The following is a 20,851-nucleotide window of genomic DNA, read 5'->3' on the forward strand; positions in this document are numbered from 1 at the left end:
TGCAAAGAACCTCTGGGGGAGGTTTGGAGCCAACTTTGAATTTGATCTCATGAACTTCTTGTGTCCTGATCTCCAGCCACCCTGTGAGGAGTTGTCTAAGGCAGGGTATATCTGGTAGGATTGGGGCTTGGACTGGGCCTGGTGTAACTTGTCACTCTTGCTCTCATTCTTGTTGTTATTTTTCCTCAGGAGGACAGGTGGTGAACCTCATGAATCAACGACTTCAGACAGGGTTCACAGAGAATGAAGTCCTGCAGATCTTCTGTGACACCTGTGAAGCTGTAGCAAGGCTGCATCAGTGTAAAACACCAATAATCCACAGGGATCTGAAGGTGAGCTGTGGACTCCAGTAAAGCAGGAGGGATTGTGTGTGATCCTGAATGTGTATGTTGTCTGCCTACACTGTGGCTGATGGGCTCTGAAGCCTGGTATCGTGTTTTTGTTGTTAGTAATAAGAGAAAGTGGGTGTAAATACCTCTCTCTATTGAAAGATTAAAAAAAAAATAGCCTCCCATAGCTGCTTACCATATGTGTACTGTCTATAGCTCTGCTTCAAAACCAAATGTTTCAAAAATTGTTTTTCACCAGAGATATGCCAGAATGTATTTGATCAATTATTCACAGTCACTCTCTGCCTACCACCTGAAACACTATTGATATTATAAGTTGTTCAGAGAAAGTTTGCTATATGTTTCCTGGACCTATATGAAAAGGATCGCTCCAGCGATGTTGGCTTTGTGGCAGGAGTTGTTAGAAGCTTTTGAAATTGGCCTTTAACTATTGACTGTGAAACTGTGTGGATTGCGAGGCTTTCTGTGCTTTAGAGGGGAACAGAGCAAGGCCAGCAGGGAAAGCTTCTGAAAAATCCTATGCCTGTAATCAAACAAACTCAAAAAAGAATTTGCTTTTTCTCTCAACTGGCTCATAAAAATAACTTCAGTCCAGAAGGACTTGTGTGGCTTGTGTGTACGTTTGAAATTCAGATGTGCTTTGTGGGTCAGGCTCTGTTCTCTGAGCCCTCAGCAGCTGTTTGTTTTGTGCTGCTGGCCTTTGTTTTCTAGGAGTATGAAAAACAGGTAGCACAGAGGATAAAAATACATGGGGTCTGGTGTCCCTTTGCATATTTCAAGTGATTGTGACCCCACTGTACAGTCAGTTGTCAGCTGGTGTTTAGTTTACTGAGTGGAAGGAGGGACTAAACTTATCTAGTGCTGATAATGATGACTTACACAAATACTCTATACCTGATGACAGTTGTGTTGTTTATTTTTGTTGGTGCTGATGAAGCCTGCTTGATGAATGTGCTGATTTGATTAAAACTTCCAGGTTGCTTCAGTGAGAAGTCATGTCCGACTTCTCAGCCAGATAAAGTGGAAGGGATGCTTCTGGAAACATTTAGAGGGTGTTTAGAGGGGTTAGGGAATAACACTGTCAGTGCTGGTCTCTTAAAAAGCAGATCTGTGTGCGGTGCTTATTCAAAGCAGATGAATTCTGCAAATGGCAGAAGTGAGGAAGAGGGATTGTTTCACCCCTGGTTTCATGCCAGCATTTCCTTCTCAGCTGCTTTAATTTGGTGGGATTTTTCAGTGCTTAAAATGCTGACTTCTTCACTTTCTTTGCTTTTTGTAAATGTTATCCTTGATAGGGAGGTCTATTTCCAAAATATTTTTGTCATTGACTACTTGTGGGCTGCGTCTTAGTTTTTTTGTTTGCTTGTTTTTGAAATCTACAAGCAGTGTGTTTTCTCATGGTTGGACCTGAACACTTTGAAGGCAAATAAATGAACATGGTAGATTTTTGCTAATGCGTGATTGTAAGTTCGAATACTTAGAGAGCTGATCTTTCAGCGACCACAGGTGCCTGTTGTGGTGTACAGTTGTCTGATTCAAGCTAACAAATAGTACTTGAAAGCAGGGGGTCATCCCAAATTCAGATTATAGAGTATGGCTGAGGGAACTTGAGTACTGAAGACACTGAAATGTGGAATTTTTGTCCTGAAGTACACAGCCTTAATAGAGGCAGAGTGACATGCTTGCAAAAAAGTAAGGAAAAGGAAAGGACATCAGGCAGAATGGAAGGCAGTTTTACAGCTGTGTTTCTATTATCTGACTTCCGTTTTAGGAGGTGTGACAGTTTTGGTGCTTATTTTCTTTGATTGTCACATTACACACTTGTCTGACGTGTCTGATATGTCTTCAGGCATTAAAACCCTGAATCACCTGAAGAAAACAAGCTATTTTAATGTTTCTGTCTAGTTGAATGGTTCCTTTTTTTTTTTTTTTTTTTTTTGGCTGCAACATTCATAGGTTGAAAATATCCTGCTACATGATCGTGGCCACTATGTCCTCTGTGACTTTGGAAGTGCTACCAACAAATTCCAGAATCCTCAAGCAGAAGGGGTGAATGCGGTGGAGGAGGAGATCAAGAAGTACGTGTGCTTTTTCCTTTTGCCTCAGACACAGTTTGTATTTGAAGAGTGACTTTCTTTATACTGTGACTAGATTTTACTGGTGCCTGTGGCAGCAGGTTGATGTTGCTACATAGAAGTACCTGCTAGGGGTAGATAGGGGCCCGGGGGAAGGTGAAACAATCAAAAACTGAGCTTGATGTAATTACTTTGGACCTGAAAGACTGAGTGTGCTAAGGCAGAGGGGTTGCCTGCCTTGATGAGGCAGTGACATGATTTGTTTGTTATGGAATTAATCTATCTCTTGGTTTGTTTGAACCGCAAATATAGCGAATGATAAAATCCCTTTCTTTTCATGAGCCTCTCATCTTCAATCCTTGCAGTAAGTAAGGAAATAGATGGCTCATCTCCCCATGAAAATGGAGGGACTTCAGGGTGTTTCATTTGATTCCTTTTGCCTATGTGTGACCAGCTCTAGCAGTATCAGTGCTGGATGCCTTGATATGCTTTTAGAAAAGGAAATCAACTCACAGCCCAGTAGGGCTGGATCAGAGATAGAGCAGTTGCCAAGTCCTGCTCTTGCTTTAGTTTTCACTTCAGTGCAACACAAACATTCCTGTTCCATTAATACAATACTTTGGCTGGGAAACAGCGTGTTAGAAATGTGTGCAAATGTTTCCTTTCTGTGAGGATTCTGTCATACCTGCATGGACTTCCTGAACTTGCTTCACTGAAGTTCCCTGAGCTCTCCCACTCTTTCTTTGCAATCCCTTTGGAATGCTTTAGCAACCTTTTCTTGTGATCAAGCCAAATACGATAGAATGTGATACAGCAAAAATTATAAATGCACTGATAGAAAACCTTGAGAATCTCAAACTGTGGCTCAACGTCCATCTATTTCATTTACTGAATAAAATGAGGCAGATTGTAGTTTGAGCTGAAGCTGCAAAATCTTTCCTTTGTCTACAATGGCTCTGAGCAGGAATCCCAGCATGGAAGCCTATTTATTAGGAGCCTTGTATCCAGTTGCAATCTTTGTAGGTTGGCCAAAAGCCCAGTGGTAGGTAAGGACATTGCAGAGGACGCTTGACTTCTGGCCTTGTTAATATTCTGAATTCTTGGATGTTTGTGTTTTAGCTCTTAAAAATACTGTCCTTTGTGAGTAAACTCTGTTGGAGAAGTAATCTTTGCTTTTGCTTTGTTTTCCCAGGATGGTTTGCGGTGTCGGTATTCTCATGTTAGAATCATGCAGTAGATTCTGATGATGATAATCTGTTGAGAAATATCTAATCTTTTTTTTTTTTTTTTTTTAGAGTTTGCCCCAGAACTAATAGAAAAGCATGAATTTTGAACTATTTTAAATGTGGCATACTGAAAGCTCATCTGATATCCACGTTAAACTCACCAATAGATCTTTTTGCTGCAGGTACACTACGTTATCTTACAGAGCACCAGAAATGGTCAACCTGTATAGTGGCAAACTTATCACTACAAAAGCAGACATATGGGTATGTATAAAGCCCACTTAACATCACACAACCAGACTGCAGTTTGCTTTCGTTGTCCTAACAACAAGATAACTTTCTGGCTGGAGCTAGCCTGGTTTCCATAAGACTGGATAGTCTCTGAGTAGAGAGTTGCTCTGCTTCAAGTTTCTGAGTTACTGCTAAACAGGCTGGCTTCTGGGTAAGACATGATCGGTGCTTTGCATACTACTTTTCATGTGCTTTTAATATAGAGATGTATGAATGGTGTATGAGTCCAGAATTGAACACTGCGAGCATGATTTTGTATCATAAAACAGTTAAAACAGAAAATTCAAGGTGTTGTAACTTGTGCTTTTGTTGAGCAAGGGTGTGAAACCAATGTTACTAGGCAGAAGAAGATGGAAAGTGGAGGAAATAGGCTTTCCCCTAGGGAATATTAGTATGCTTCTGGGCAGGGTAGTGCAGCTCAATTGTCAAACCTGGCTAAGGACCAAGCTTTTGTACTGCTGTTTGTAATGAGGAGTGAATCTTGCTATGTTTTTTATGTTGAGAGAAAAATGCAGCTGTGGTGTAATCCATTACTAGATAACCTAACAACAAAAGGATGGTAGGCTTCCTCTTAATTGTGATGAAGAGCCTTTGTTTGTGGAGAAGTGGCAATTCAGCAAATAGGATGTGTTTAAAAATGCTAATTTGCATGTGTTTGTATGGTTTTTGAAGCCCTGAACTAGAAAGCAACAAGGAAGCAGCAGTGTAAGGAGAGTGTTTATGGATCCTCTGTAAGTTATGTTTGCATTTACAAGAGGGACAATTGCTGGTGCAGCATCACTGGACAGAGTCCTCTGTATTATCTGTGAGCCCAGCCAAGGGTCAGGAACACAGCAGCTCATATGGGGATCTTGCAGTGCTGAATTCAGCAGGAGGTTTGTAGACCCAGGCCCAGACCAGCGTTTGGTTGCTTGCCTTGCTGAGCTCCAGAGAGGGGATGGCACAGCTGTAACAGCATGAAAAGACTGTCAGTGCCTCAGAGGCAGCTAGAGGAGAACCCTGGGTTTGTACCCTTTGTGATCATGTAGAGAGGTGGAGACAGAGGCTCAAGCTACTCTCTTCTTGGCCTTGAAGGAATTCTGTTCTGCTCGTTTGCTATGCTCCCAAACAAATATGCAGTGTTGCGCAGAGCGCAGCCTCAGCTTAGGCCATCTTGCAGTGGTAGTCCTGCTTAGCACCTTCCTTTCTCCAAAACTCACCAAGGTTCTTTTGAACTGGTGTACAATTTAATTATCAAATCCTGCGACAAAAGCCACAAGTTGATGGTGAGTTGTTCTGCATTAGGAAATGTTCCCCCGTTCACCCTGGGATGGCAGTAGTGTTTCATAATTAGCCTTTTGTGTATAACTTGTATATTATTTTGAAAGAGGTGTTTTTCTTGCTGTCAAAAGCAGCACAGAGATAGATGAGCCAGTGATATAACCTAGCAATCTGCTAACAAATCCTGTATATAATATAAAATAAGTAATGTAATGGTTGGAAGGTTATGTGAACTGCTACAGTTTAAGCTTGGTAACCAATACGTTTTAAGGTTTGTTTTTTTGCCAGAATAAATGTGTTAAGGATGATGGATGTCATTTGGTTTCCCTATTAATTTTGCTTTGTATGTGGGGAACAGGAAAAGGTTTTGTGCACCTGTATGCAGTAGCATATACCGATGTAAGGTGTGTGTCAGTTTGGGGATCTTGTTGCATCTTTCCTTCAGTTAGTTAACTCACCTGTTCTGTTCTTTGTCTTCAGGCCCTCGGCTGTTTGCTGTACAAGCTGTGTTACTTCACTTTGCCATTTGGGGAGAGTCAGGTGGCAATCTGTGATGGCAACTTCACCATTCCAGATAACTCTCGGCATTCACAGGACATGCACTGCCTCATCCGTGAGTATCTCTGACAGTGCCCTAATCAACTTCCACAGAACTTTTTCTTAAGATGTGTTTACATTCTATGCTCCTACAGCAGAACAGTTGGTATTTATTGTAAGAGGCTTGCTTTGCACACAGGGATGGATGAAATTATTTTCTTGTAGCTTGGGACATCGCTCTTCAAAACACAGCTACAGCAGGGATTTCTGTTTGACTGAACTCAGTGGAAAGGCAGGAAAAGAGACAGCCTCCTGGTTTAAGTCCTACGTGAACTTGCACAATAAGTCTATTTACGCAAAATGTATTTCTCCAGTACCAAATCTGTTTGGATAAGAAACTGAAAAGAACCACAGTGACTTAGACCAGTGATAAGAATTTGTTTTTTGTGAATTGAGAAACAGAACTGAAATGATTTATAAATGATCTACTGCCTAGAGTGAATGTGTAATTAAGGGTACAATGCGTTACTCTTGGTAGAGCTGGGGAAGCTCTCTCGTCAGTGCAGTGTATTTTTTTAAACTCTTTTTCTAGCCATAACCTTGAGTGACAGAAGTTATTTTCAAAGCAGCCGAGTATGTTCTTTGCTTATGCAAAAGCAGTGGTCTGTGTGTGTCTTCCTGCCCTACACACTCACTAGGCCTTTGTCAACCTTTTTTCCTGTGGGCTCACTTAAAAATGCAGAAGTCAAACCCTACACCGTTCCCTGCCCAAGCAATCTGTTTCCCCTCCTTGCTTTAGAGCCTGCGATAGCAGCTAGGAGTTACTCATAGGAGTGTTTAAAAATATATTTTTAAAAAGTATTTCCTAGTCCATCCTTGTATGAATCTGTTCTATTTTTCTGATGTATCTTTATCTTTTAAAGGGTATATGCTTGAGCCAGACCCTGATAAGAGACCTGATATTTATCAAGTCTCCTACTTTGCATTCAAACTGGCAAAGAAGGAATGCCCAGTCCAGAACGTCCAGGTGAGTAGTGAAGCAAGGGATTGATGTAGAGCTTTGTGTGAGGAGTTGGGGGTGGCAGCTGCTAAATATTATTGAGGATGCTGCTGTGCTATATTGATTGCTTCCACAGGTCTCTAATCAGGAGGTTCTGGTTTATTTCTTGTAATTAGCAGTGCAGTGTTTTGTTTTTTTTTTTTCTTGAATGGAATGTGGAAATCTAGGTTTTGTTTCATACATTGCTTATTTCTTTATTTATATCCTTGTCTAGTTAACAGCATGAGGCCAGCCAAGAGACCTTTTGCATGTGAACGTGAAAAATTAGGCCGTGCTTGTGAAACCCGTTTGATTTTCAGGCAAACTCATCATAGTGTGTGTAATTTGCACTGCAGTTGGTTTTAAAGGCAGTGATTTTTGTCTGCTGTCTGGCTGAGAGCAGCCAACGTGCATTTGAACTGTATCAGACCTTATACAACCACCTGCTCCTTCTTACTGTCCTTACAGAATTCACCTGAAAAATAAAGTTGTTTTTTTTTTTTTTTACAGTATTATGGATATCTGTGGCATCTTGTTCTGTTGTTTCCAAATTAAAAAAAACTTAGTTTTCTTCTATGTTTTGGTAGTTATTTATGATTTTTATGTACAAGACATTAGTCATGCTTGTATTTTTTATCAGTTTTGATAACTTGCTACTGTTGTTCCCAGATTCTTTTCAAATACTGAACATGTGCTATAAAGCTTTGTGTTCAGATTGCACATGTAGAAAATGGTCAGAAAGCTGAATCCTGTCTTTCTCCTTGTGAAAACTCACCCAAGCTCCTCTTGTGCCATTAATGAGGAGGGGTTTGTACTTTGTCCAGAGTGAGGAATAATTGCTTTGGGGGTTCTGCAACCTCCAGATCTCATTGGTGTGCTTTTGCAAATAATTTCTGACTGTTTTCTGCCCCCAAAGTACTAAACTCAGTGTTCTTGGGATCTGCAGAACTCTCCAATCCCTGCTAAGCTCCCAGACCCAGTCAAAGCAAGTGAAGCTGCGGCGAAGAAGAGTCAACCAAAGGCCAGGTAACCACACCTTCATTACAGTTAGCTCTCTCTTTTACTATGTATTCTCTCTGTGTTCTGTTAGAAAAGATGCTTAGCATATTTAGCTGCTTCTTTGTGGGCTTCTATTTATACACCGAGACAAACACTGCAGTCCTCAGGCTTTGCTTTAATGACATAAATATCCATTGATCTGAAAGACAGAAGATGCAGATGCTGGAAATTTTTGTGTGAGAGGAGGGAGGGATTTGGGCAACACTCAGCATGACTCAACAGCTAAGCTTTGTCCTAAAGACATTGCTTGACAGTGGCGCTTGAGGTTCGTGCACTTAAATGAATATACTGTGTCATCCATCCTAAGGCAGTACCCAGAGTACCTAAGATAGCAGAGAGACTGCAGTGGGCCTGGAATTGGCCCAGAGAGCACAAGGCGACTGGAAAAATTGCATCAGGAACTATTGCTGTTCCAATTTGGTCCTCAGCAGATGATAACCTGACCCAGTAATTACTCTGTGCAATTGCTGCAGTTTCTGCAAGAGCCATGTAATTTCTTTGGGCAATACAGTCTCTGTCTGAATAGCCTAATGAGTTGGGGAGCTGCTGTACTGTTGTGGTTCTTCTCCTCTCTTGCCACTGCTTGCTCCTTATAATACTGTAATAAAGTATATAAATTCTGTTGGACAAAACTTCTGCTTTATTTTACTGAAATGTGAACCTTCTAGCAGTGGGCACTCCAGAAGCAGCAGTTTTCTACCTATTCTGAAATAGGGCATCTCTACTCCTGCCTCAGTCCCAGGAGTCTGCTTTGCTTGTTGTTATAATGGAACTCAGCTATGCTCACTTTAGTAGAACAACTTCGATGTCTCACAAGGAGATGTATCTGCAGAAGGACAGGATGATATCTGGCTGCTTGGCCCTGTTGCTGTGCCTCGATGGAGGATGAGTAATACTGAACAAGGATCAGAGGATGTCCAGTGACCTTATTCTGGGGTAGATGTACTAAAGTTAAGGTATTTTTAAAGACCAGTTCAGACAACTTTGCCCAAAGGCACCAGCTGCTCTTAAGCTTGCTTATCCTTCATCTGCTCATCTGTAACTCTAAGTAGCCTTAAGCAGTATGTTTTAGCAGATATTTGAATTTGACAAATTCCAGCTGTCCAATAGAAAAAGACACCACAAATGGCAGTCATCAAAATGATAATGTTAGTCTGATTGTTGTGAGTGCATCTACTAAGCTCTACTGTGCTTGCAGCTTTCTGGAAGAGGTTTCCTGTGTATCTGGAAGCATCTAAATGTTTTGCCTTTTTCAGTTTATCACCTTTAAAGCTGACGTATGGAAGAGTGTTTAATCCTATGCTGTGTGCTGCTTGTAACAACTTAGACTAACACAAACTACTCTTACTACTTCTGATGGTGATTCTTGTTTTTAATTGTTATGTTATTTTGTAGGTTGACAGATCCCATTCCTACAACAGAAACTTCCATAGCACCCCGCCAGAGACCTAAAGCAGGGCAGACACAACCCAACCCTGGAATTTTACCAATTCAGCCAGCCTTGACACCTAGGAAGAGACCCACAGCCCAAGCAGCAATTCAGCCTCAAGGTGAGACTCCTGGCTGTGCTATGGATGTGTTGCTGGACTTCAGTGTGTGCTGATCACTTAACAGATCCATTCTACCAATTGCAGGGCCTGCTACCCTGGGCAGTGGTCAGCCTTCACTTCCTGCAAGTGTCCCCCAACAAAAAGCAGCACCACAACCAACTTCAGTGCAGCCACAAGCCAAGCAGGCGCCAGCACTCCAGCAGGCATCGCAGGCACAGCCCCAGGTCCCTTCTGCTCAGCCACAAGCCACACCTCAGCACCAACAGCAGCTTTTTCTGAAGCAGCAGCTACTGCAGCAACAGCAACAGGCTGCATATTACCAGCAGCAGCAGGTGATGCAAGCTCAGCAGGTGAGCAAATGTGGCAGTGTTTGCTGTGTACTTTCTGTGCCAGATATAAATGCACATCACTGCATTTAGAGGAAGCTTTCTGTTTTCCTTTTCTAAAGGATAGGTACAATGCATTTTCCAATGTGTTTTCACTTTTCTAGCAATATTTTTTGTAACAGAAGACTATCATTTTTAACTGTCAAAGTGGAAAGCCTTGAGAGGTCTTTGTCATGAACAAACAAAAGAAGTGGTGTTGGTTAAGGTTTTATAGCTCAAAGTGTTTCAAAGACTTGAGGTGAGTGCTTAATTGATGAGCACAGGAATATTTTTCCTCTTCTGTTCTTTGTGATGCAAGAAAGCTGGTATGCCTTTTTTTAGCAGTCAGGTCTGTTCGTGTGGTAGGCTGTCATGTTGAGAGGCCTGTGAAAAGCTTGTATGTTAAATAGGATTTGTCTATATAAGACATGCTTAACTGAAGTGTTGATAGCAGCACAGATAACTGCAGAAGCATGTTTAACAGTGGAAGAAGCAGGTTAATGAAGCTTCTCGTCCTGGGGGAAGGTTTAGAATAAATAAATGGAAAAAGGAGTTTGGGACTGCAGGGAGCCTGCTATAAGCAAATGTAACCCAGAAAGGATCTAAGAGTGGACCAGAGTGCCATTTCATGCAGGTAGTCTCCAAGCCATCCCAACTTGTTGCTGCTTTGCTGCTTGCAGAGGCTATGACCAGTCTCATGGCTGATCCCTGAGTTCTGCTAACCCAGTTCCCAGCTGAGCAGCAGGTGTCTCAACTACTGCTTGTTTCCTAGTTCCCAGTGATGCAGCAGGGAGCACCAGCGCAGCAGCAGCTGATGCAAAACTACTACCAGCAGCAGCAGATGATGGCCCAGCAGAAGACAGCAGCAGCAGCAATTCAGCAAAAGCAACAGGCTCCAGCAGCACCACAGCCCCAGGCCCAGCAAAGTGCAGCCCATCCAGCACCGCAGCAGGAACAAGCGGTAAGAGCCTGCTGGAGTAGATATAAGTAGCTGTTTCTCTGTCCCTCCTCTGTCATGTGATAAACTGTCTTAAATATTTGTACTTCATCAGAATGAGCACCTGAAACTACGCTATAGTGCTGCTAATTTGTAACTACTTTAATATTGAAGGTTGATGCCGAGGAATGTGCAAGTAGCCTTTCTGGTTGTTTCTGGAATTGAGTAACTTGGGATGCTGAATGCTTTGGAAAGCAAACTTTTCAAGGCATCGTGTTTTTAAAAATAAATACCTCATCCACTTTTCTCATCATCTGACTGCATCCAAAATAAATGCTCTTTACTTAATGGAAAATGTGGCTGTTAGATGGCTACTTTCTGCTGCAGTCTGCAGTGTTGAAGGCAGGGGAGCTGTGCCAGAGGGCAGGATCTGTGCTGACAGAGTATCTCTGCAGTGCATATGGCAAAAAGCTGTGCCTTGTGCTCTCATTCCTGCATGGTCACATTCACTCTTTGTTTTTGGGAGTGCAAAGGGATGCCCCAGTCTCCAATTGCATGTTGAAGCAAAAGCATGTGCAGGCACCAGGCAAAAGGAAGCCATCCATTATTTTGCTATACTGGGTTGCATGTGTGCAAAGCAGTGTCTGATAATAAACCTATTCAGCTATGCAGTGTCTTAGCTCAAACTAAGGGTCAGTTTTTACTTGCTGACTTTGTGTGTTACTATGCAGGGCCTAAATAATCTCTTAGGCATGCTTCTTTTAAAGTGACATCAAGATTTTTAATTTGACTAACAAAATTCTGTGAGCAAGTGACTTGAGCAATGCTCAGGAAGCCTTTCTTGTCTTGCTTTTTTTGTATCTTAAGGCTCTGTCCTATTCACTCCTTCACTTCCATGTTAATTTCCAGTACTGAGCTGCTTGCTAGGGTGAGGTTGGAGCTCTTGAGTTGCTGGTTTTGTTGTGCTGAATGACCTAGGGCAAGTCAGCCTGAAATCTCAGGAAGTTTTCACTACATGAATGAAGTCCATAATTACCCTACTCCTCTAAGGCAGAAATGCCTGACATAGTACTGAAGTGCATCTCTAAAGAGCTTTGCTGTGATTCACTAGCACAAAAATATTCTTAATACTATTGAATCATCTGGTCTGAAAATTAGCATCATCCCCCTGCCCCTACAAGACTCAACAGAATGGATGCATTTGGAGACTTTTCAGCTCCTGTAGCAGTGAGAAGGAGAAAAACAGTGATTGGCTCACTTAAAAAAAACGAATACTAAGACATCTTCTCTGAAGAACAGGTTCTCTGAGCAGAAGATACCAAGCCAGGACCTGTCAAAACCTTTTCAAGTTGCAGAATTTCAGCTTTATAAGCTTAGTGTTCATTTCTGTGGAGATTTTGGCACTGCCTGTTTATTTCTTAGCACAAAATGTACCATTCTGCAGAGACCTATATAGCAAGATTTAAGGTGGGTGCATCAGCAGCATTCAGGTCAGCTTGCTTCTCAGCCATGCTGACTTTGCCTGAAATTGCCAGATGAAAAGCAAGGCAGCTAACCACTTGTTTTCTTCGCTCCACTGTAGTTAAGCCCAACACTGGGAATGTAACTCTTCCCTCACTGCCCTGTTAGGTCTTTCCAAGTCTTTCGTCTGTCTTGCCTGGTTGAAAATGTCCTGGTGCTGTCTGGGGAACAGAGTTCTAGTGCCCAGGTGGTGGAGATGACATGGTCAGCTTTCTGGCTTTTTGCATTCTGGCTTTCTCTTTTTAAAACCAGCCAGCAGCTGTCACTGAAAGACTTTTTTTTTTTTTTTTTTTCTTGAAAAATCACATCTGAAATGTTGTTGCATATGACTACAAAACAGTATTGAAGGCTTTTATGGGTTTGTGAGCTTAACACAAGACTGAAGTAATGAAAAAATAACATCAGTTTGAGAAACCTCTTGAAACTTCCAAAGGGTTTGTAGTTGAATATTTGTGGGTTTTTGCCTCCGGATTTTAATATCAATTATGGTCTTGAGGTCGTTGCTTCTGTTTGCTTGGGTAGAAAACTAAGAAAGCTTGCACAAGATTTCTGCAGAAGTCCTCAACTCCTTTAGGAATTTGAAGGTCTATTTGTCACCTTGTCCAGCTCCGTATGTCCAAACAGCAAGATTTCTGTGTCCTTTGATCTGATTTTTATGGTCTACCCTGAATCTTAGCCTCTTCACCTTCAGCAAGCTTCTGAGTACAGGTAACCTTTGCTCACCACAAGTGGGAGAAAGTACCTTCTTGTGCGCTGTAGTAATGCAGAAATGCAGTGGACCACCAATTTCTAGCCCCGCACTTTGCCAGATACGTTTATTTCTCTGTGTTGTTTTTCTCCAGCCTATTTGTGATCCATGACTAGGAGATCAGATCCTCCAAAACACAGCATTTTTTTTATACCATGGCTGTTGTTCACAAAAGGAGAACATGATCATTTTACTCTCTCTCCTAGGTGCAGGCACAAATAAGGCAACAGCAAAAACCTCAAACCACACCACCTACAGCAGTTCAGGGGCAGAAGCTGGGTTCTCTCACCCCTCCGTCCTCCCCCAAGACACAGCGTGCAGGACACAGGAGGATTCTGAGTGATGTGACTCACAGTGCTGTTTTTGGGGTTCCAGCCAGCAAATCTACCCAGCTCCTGCAGGCAGCTGCTGCTGAAGCCAGTCTCAACAAGTCCAAGTAGGTGGCTGCTTGCTTGATATCAAAGGATATGGATGGGGTGGAGTGTAGATAAGGCTCTTTAGGGTCTTCCTGGGCTCTGCTCTGAGATGAAAATAGGCTGGTATAAATTAATAATTGCATCCCCAAGACTGTGTGCCAAGGGCTTGGCAGAAAGTCACTGAAAAACTCCCCAAGTGCAGAAGTCCTTTTGAGTGTTTCCTCATTCCCAGAAGGCTGAGCAAATGAGGCCTTCAAATGGATTACTAAATCTAATCAGCTGTCTCACCAGTAGCTCTGGTGCATGCTTCATGCCTGCTGTCTGGCAGCAGGTCTTCTGCAGGAGCACTTGCTAATGACTTTCATAGTTTTCGTTCCTGACATGAGGATGCTCAGGCGGATACAAGTAGATAAGGCCAGCTGGTCCTAGCATTCTGGGTGTGCAAGTAAAATACCTTGCACTGAATGTTTGAAGTAAGAATTGTAATTATAATGCAGTTGTGTAAACCAACTCATGGTGTTGGCCAGAGAATTTCCGGTGGATTGTTAATGACTGTTGTTTGCTTGACATGGTCACATCCAGATCGGCTTCCACTACGCCCTCGGGTTCCCCAAGGACTTCACAGCAGAATGTCTATAATCCACCTGATGTCTCCACCTGGAATCCATTCGATGATGATAACTTCTCCAAACTCACAGCTGAGGAGCTGCTGAACAAGGACTTTGCAAAGCTGGGTGATGGTAGGTTCATGGATGTACTTTAGTACCAGCCTGCTCTTGAAATAAAAAGTGGCATGGAGTGATGCTTTGTCAGATGCTTCTGGGGCATTGCTATATAATCATGACCTGCTGTGCTGTAAGAGCTTAATTCTTCCAGTCTCCCTTCCCAGTCCCAGTCACCTTTACTGAGCATGATTCTCTCAGGGACAGGAACTAACTGTTCTTACTGTGGCCCTGCTCAGTTGACTGTAGAAGCTACACTATAAACTCAACTTCATCTGCAAGTTGTGGTTTGCAAAAAAGTCTTTAAGTCACTCGCTGAAGTAGTATCCTAGAAGTATAGGTGAGTAAACAACCTTCAGAATGGAAGTTTTTCCCCTAAATCTGTGTCTGGTATTTCAGGGAAAGCTCCAGAAAAGATGGGCAGTTCTACAGAGAACTTGATTCCAGGTTTCCAACCAGCTTCATCTGCAGCTCAGGCAGATGCGTTTGGTGGCTCATCTTCCTTCACTGCTGGATCAGGTGAGTCCAAGTGTGGCCTGCAGAGCAGTGTCCTGCATAGTGCTGTGAGAAAGCAGCAGCTTTTTGTCATAGCTTCTTTAAAAGAAAGGTAAAACCCACTAATTGCAGCATCTGGAGCTTTTGGTGCAGTAAGAAACTTAATCAAACTGTGAAATTCACAAAGAAGCTGATTTATGTTGAGGTTTCACATATCGTCATTGTTAGGACTAAAATGTGCAGTGTGCAATCACAAATTTGGACTTTGACATTGACTACATGTGTTGGAGGATTTCTCTTGCCAGCTGTTGTTAGACCATGTGGAGCAGGGCTAATGTATCTGCTACAGAATTAAAGGGAATAACAGAGACTCTGGTGAGCAGGGAAAATCATTAAAGGTAGAGCATGGTTTGATGCATGTTTGTATTTCTTCAGCTTCAGGAGTTCTCGATGAATGCGCTAATGACCTAAAAATACAGTATTGGCAAACTGCTCACAGCAGCAATGCAAGTTATTCTCTCCTCTGTCACATGCAGCCATGCAGTGGAAAATGCAATTGTTTGATGTTTCCTCACTGAAGCAGACCAGCTGTTGGCATAACGGGAGGAGGCTGAGGAATCCTTGAAGGATTCTTTAAGGGGCAGGAATAGACAAATAGAAATAAGGGTACACAGATTCATGATGAGAGGTTTAGAAGAGCTTCTAACAGAGCTTGGTAGTGTAGTCTCTTACCTATAGAGTTGAAATCCACAGCACAAGAGTGCATTCCAGCTGTTTGTGTGTCCTGTGAACAGTTTATTTCATTAGTCTTTGTTGTTTGATGTTGAGCAGCAGCAGCTCTGGATTTAGCTGTGAAGTACTTACTGCAAATCCTGAGAAGTCTCTGCATGTTCTGGGTTTTTTGGATCCTGAAGCATGTCCATTTCTTTAAGTAGTTGTCTCTGAAGTTTGGGAATTCTCTGAGCACAGGCACTGGGCTGGTTGCTTCTCTCCCTTTTCTTTGTCTTTCATCTTAAACATGAGCCTACTGCAGTATCTCCTCTTCTAGACAGAGGCCTGCCATGGGGGCTGTCCTGCTATGTGTCCTTTGTCAAGGCATTTCACTTTCTGTGCTGCTGTAAAGTGAAATAATAGAATAATAGGAATACTTTGAGACCTGTGGGTTAAGCTATGTTGGAGATCTGTTTGTTTTGTTGTTGTTTTTTTTTTGTTCTGTAGCATCAGAACATTCTTACCGTGCATGTGTGTGTTGCCAGGCCATAGTTTGGACACTGTAATGTCGAGCTGTGTCATAGAACTGAACATTGCTTGATGTTTTCCACTTTTCCCTCTGTCTCATTCTGCCTTTTCTGTTCATGGCTAACAGCTGAAAAAATGAAAGACATCCTGAGTCTGGATGCTAGCCCTCCTCTTCTGACTGTGCCTGATCCTTTCATCTCTCTCCCATTATCTGACACTCCAGGTAACCAGAACAGGGTTTATGGGGGGAAGGGGAGGTGGACATGACTATTGTCATTACTTTTGTAATCTTAGCCTTAGAGTTCTATTTCTAGGCACACCTGAAATCCTGGCCCCTTGTCAGTAATGCCAAACACTAACAAGTTCTGCTGAACTCTGTGGTAGTGGTGATGCGTGGCACATTCTGGCAGTAAATATTCATATGGTGGTGTGAGCAGTGCTCAGCACAAGAGCCCTCAGGGCTAGCAGGCTGTTTCTAACGTCGGTAACATTGGTGTCTTTTAAAGGTTCAATATTCGAAGCCAGAAATAAATAAATCGTTGGGTAATTACCTGTGCTTACTGAAGCTATTTTCAGATTGGTTTCTAACATTGAAAATTGTAGTTTTCATTATTGTTCATAATTATTTTATATAAGAATTGGTGTTTCTTTGCCTTCCTGAGTCTTATTGCAATTGCTTGCTTCATGTGAAGCACTAGTTAAGATGTAACCTTTCCAGACTTGGCAAAATTTTCTAGCACAGTTGGTAGTTATTTCCATTTACTTTACAGTACTGCTTGAAAGTCTTTTCTTTGTGCATATTTCTGACTGCAGCAGCCAACACTTTTAGCACAAGATTATTTAAGCACTTAGGAGCTTATTTGCAAATCAATGAGATTTGGAATATGACATTGTTCTTAAGGAGTTTCTCTAAGCCCTCTGGTGAATGTGTGTGACAGGTCCCTTCTTGTCAGCTAGCTCCAGAGAATGAAGGCTTGTTCCAGCACTCACCCTTGTCTTCAGCTCACGCTCTGAACCACTGGGAGTTTGAGAACCAATGTTTTTGTAAAGATCTCTTTCCATGGAGAGTTAAGCAATTCAGGAAAAAAAATCTTTTTCCTATAGTTTTGTAGAAGTGCTTTGTTCTGGTTGGTGCTCAAAGAGCATGAGAAGTGCATTACAACTGAAGAGAAACAGGAGTTACTGACAGTCTTTTTCATCTATTTGAGCACTCGTCACATAGTTGGTTTTCCTAATGTGAGGGTGTAATGTTGTGTACATGGAAGGCTTTCCTTTAGGTGTTCCCCTTGGATCGTAGAGCCGGAGCTGACCTGTGTCTCCGAGTTTGTCAACATCTTCAACTGCATGTTACTAAGCTGCCTTCATTTTGTGAAGCAGCAGCTGAATTATGTTTAAATGCTTGCTAAATATTTGTTTCAGAGAAGAAAAATTGCTGTGAGAACATTTTGTGTTTATTTCCTCAAGGCAGAAGTAAAAGTGTGAGCCTGTCCCCCTTGGTTACCAGAGCAGTATTATTCAGCAAGGCTTTCAGCACAAGCATAAGTGAGGCTTTGATTTGATATTTTCTGTTTGCCTTACAGAGCCTCGTAGGTCAGCTTTGTGTTCTTAGCCCACACTAGCTGAGGTCTGGCTGAGAGCTCAGCTCCTCTTTGTTGCTCAAGCAACGAGCACGGTCCTTTTGCACCTGAGCATGCAGGTGGTATTGCTTGGATGTTGGCTGGTGCTTCCTCGCCTTTCATCAGAATGCTCAGAGGGAAAGCCAAGACTTTGTTCTGGAATGCAGCCAGAAACTGCAACATAGGAAGTTCCGCACAAATGTGAACAAGAACTTCTTTACAGTGAGGGTGATGGAGCACTAGAACAGGCTGCCCAGGGAGGTTGTGGAGTCTCCTTCTCTGGAGATATTTGAGACCCACCTGGACACCCACTTGTGTGACCTGGTGTAGGGAACCTGTTTTGGCAGGGGGTTGGACTCGATCTCTGGAGGTCCCTTCCAACCCCTACAATTCTGTGATTCTGTGTTCCTCTCTAGTCCCAGCTGAGGGTTCCCTGATACCCTCTGTTGCAGTCCTGGTTGATTCTCTGTGCAGAAGCAGAGCTGGGGAGGTGGATGTGGGTCTTTTGCAGGATGAGCAAGGAGCAGCTGCTGAGCAGCAACACTGGGGTGAGAGCTGAGAAAGAGCCCTGGATGGAGCACAAACCCGCCCATGCTGCTGGCTGCACCATGCTGCTTCATGCATTACAGGACAGTGTGGCTTTCCGCAGCCTCATCTACCTAAACACTGTCTGCACAAGAAGTTTTTTCCCTTCCACTCCTTTCTCTTTCAAACAGGTCATTCTTTACCTATTTACACAACCATTTACTCTCTGCAATAACTCATCCTAATTACAGTGAGGAGACAAACATGGCTTTAATGTAGTTACTTGAAGAGTAGTGACACAAAACAATGCTGTCTTGGCCATAACAGAAAGTGAAATAAGCAAAATTCCCTGTAGAGCACTGCACAATAAAGATGCAGACGTAGCAGGGTATGGAAGCACAGTGTGCCTGTGCCGTCCAGGCATGGGCTGGATATTCTCACTTTGGGTGAAAAGGCAAATAATATCGCTTATTGAAGAGCTGTTGTCACATCAGTGTTCTCTGAGGCTTCTAAACGATGCTTGGATAATATTTTTTGTTGTTTTCATTTCTTTCAAATACCCATGGGTTTTTGTGTGTTTTACAGGAAGGTGCTTCTCTGGGCTGAGGAAGGTAAACAGATTGCAGTTAGCTTCAAAAACAACGTATTTACACGCATACCCTTGGCCAGTTTTCTAACCTTAGCTATCTAAAAAGATGTGGGCCTGGTGCCTGTTCCTAAATATACAATTGGCTTTAGAAGTAGGAGTTTTAAGCAAAACTGGGCATTTTTTTCTCATAGTCTTGTAACACACGACCTTCAGAAACATGTTTTGCAGACTTTCCAAGCAGGATGGTAGAGCAGTGCGTGAGCTGGAGGCGAGCATCAGGCTATTGCAATATTTGAAGAACTGCATATACATAACAAATTGTGAAATATTGAGCTCAGACTGCTTGGATCTGCCAGTTTCTGCTTCTGAAAGCATGAGTTAGCACTCAAATCATTAGCATCCTTTTCATAAGGACAACACAAGTTGGCTTGCTTTGATGTTAGTGGGGTAGTAGGGCTGTTAGTGTTTTCAACCAACATAACTCCCTCTACCTTAGACCCATAAAGAAAATAACTGCACCCATCTATTTCAGGTTGCTTGTAGTGATGTTAAGATACACATATACACACAGATATTAATAAGAAATTTTGTTCCAAAATAATGCATTAGCTGGGCTTAGGTGGCAGCACACATACACAGGCACATTTTTGGGTACTAACAATTTGACATTATATCTTGATTTGGGAAGATGCAGAGTGCATACTATTCATCTGATTAGTGCTATTTTACTTAGAATGCAATGTAGTCTTAAAATCAGTCTACCACTGGAACCCCAAATAAATCACTGTAAATAGTCCCTATGTTATTTCTACCAGGGTTTCAGTTTGATCTGAAGGGATGTTTTTGGACAAATATTTAAGAATTTAATCATAGAATAATTAAGGTTGGAGAAGACCTCAATGACCATCAGGTCCAGCCCCAACCCATCCCATTATGCTCACTTCCCATGTCCCTCAGTGCCACATCTGTGTTCCTTGAGCACCTCCAGGAGCAGTGACTTCAAGATTCCCTGGGCAAACCTGAGTGTTCAATGAATATTTTATGCTTTTGGTCTCTTAAAGAGGCACTGTTATAGTTTGTTCTCCTGTTCTCTGGTGTTTACAGAGTTGTGTATACATAATAGAAAGTGATCTGCTTTAAATACACATTTATCTCTTCTTTTTTTTATTTGTACTATATAAATTGGCAGAAACTCTATTAGGAAAACTAGTCCAGTCCTTTCCCTTGATTAGCCAAAGTACTCTGTGGCTGTATAGTGTGCAGGGCTTCCTTTAATACTTGATTAATCACTGGGCACAAATCTTCCTGAGCAACTAATCCGTACTTTCCTTAGTAGTTTGCCCTCCCACTTGCAGCACGTTGACTTGGTGGGATATTTACGCCTTTGTCTTTTCTTTCTCAGTTGACGTCCGAAGAAAAGAACTCTGCTGTGTGCTCTATTGAATTATCTTTCTTTTTGCTATTTCTCCGCAGTACATGAGTGAGTAATGCCCATACTGTGTGCAATGCCTGGCTGGTGGGCACCTTGGCTTTGAGATGTTGCATCTTGACTGTTTGGTGCTTTACCAGAGTGTGGCAGGCTTTGGCCCTCTGTTGCCATTTTAACTGCCAAGTCTCTCAGGAGGCTTTGTCCTCTTTAGTAGCCTGCTCTAACTAAAACCTCATTTCCCTTCCTTATCTTTTGATTACTTTTTACATCACTCTTCTTAATCTTCAAGTGCTTTCTGCATATACTTTTTTGCTTAAACAGGTGTATTGCTAAGAAGAAATATGGCATGCCAATTTTGGCAGTGGTGATGTTGCAGAGACAAAGTGCAAATTGATTGTAAACGTCCAGAAATTAGAACTGTGCATGTTTTGGAAAGGAAGCAATCTGAGGAGAAAGATCAACATGTTCGTACAAGATTGTCCAAGGCTGTGCTCCTTAATTTACAGATGAAATCTGATCTCTTGCTTTCTTGCCTCATAATGTAGATTCAGAATTGGGATGTTAAATGGCATTGCATCCTTCTTTATATCAATATAAATCAGAGGAAAAGTTTTTATGTTCATCCCCTAAGGAAGCTATTTTGGGGGAGAATACCTCTGAGAGCACCCAGTTGTAGGTTCTACTTTTGCTTTGCTTTTTTTGCAGTGTGTTGTTTGTTTTGATTTTAATAGGAAAAAAACAGAGGCCCTCTGATAGAAAACTTTGAATTTAACAGCATGGTGACTGATGCAGAATGTGCTTTGTTGTGTTACACTCCATACATGCATAAAATTAGTTGCAGTGGATCCTGAAACTGCAGCAT

The 20,851-nt window shown here is 42.2% G+C and overlaps 1 protein-coding gene across 17 annotated transcripts in view; it reads left to right on the forward strand.

Moving 5' to 3' along the window:
- Positions 1–20,851, forward strand: part of AAK1 (AP2 associated kinase 1) — a 62,591-nt gene that overhangs the window by 21,769 nt on the left and 19,971 nt on the right. For 12 of the 17 annotated variants that reach the window (XM_048928331.1, XM_048928334.1, XM_048928335.1 and 9 more), the window contains 13 exons: positions 190–332; positions 2,307–2,428; positions 3,834–3,915; positions 5,683–5,815; positions 6,663–6,766; positions 7,725–7,804; positions 9,233–9,387; positions 9,472–9,737; positions 10,525–10,713; positions 13,165–13,394; positions 13,957–14,114; positions 14,496–14,615; positions 15,958–16,053. In XM_048928331.1, coding sequence (XP_048784288.1) covers positions 190–332; positions 2,307–2,428; positions 3,834–3,915; positions 5,683–5,815; positions 6,663–6,766; positions 7,725–7,804; positions 9,233–9,387; positions 9,472–9,737; positions 10,525–10,713; positions 13,165–13,394; positions 13,957–14,114; positions 14,496–14,615; positions 15,958–16,053 — 1,878 coding nt within the window. The remainder of the gene's footprint in view (positions 1–189; positions 333–2,306; positions 2,429–3,833; positions 3,916–5,682; positions 5,816–6,662; positions 6,767–7,724; positions 7,805–9,232; positions 9,388–9,471; positions 9,738–10,524; positions 10,714–13,164; positions 13,395–13,956; positions 14,115–14,495; positions 14,616–15,957; positions 16,054–20,851) is intronic. The other 5 variants (XM_048928332.1, XM_048928336.1, XM_048928342.1 and 2 more) reach the window with 1 other exon arrangement.

The sequence above is a fragment of the Lagopus muta genome, chromosome 27, assembly GCF_023343835.1.
Source record: "Lagopus muta isolate bLagMut1 chromosome 27, bLagMut1 primary, whole genome shotgun sequence".
Lineage (NCBI taxonomy): Eukaryota > Metazoa > Chordata > Aves > Galliformes > Phasianidae > Lagopus > Lagopus muta.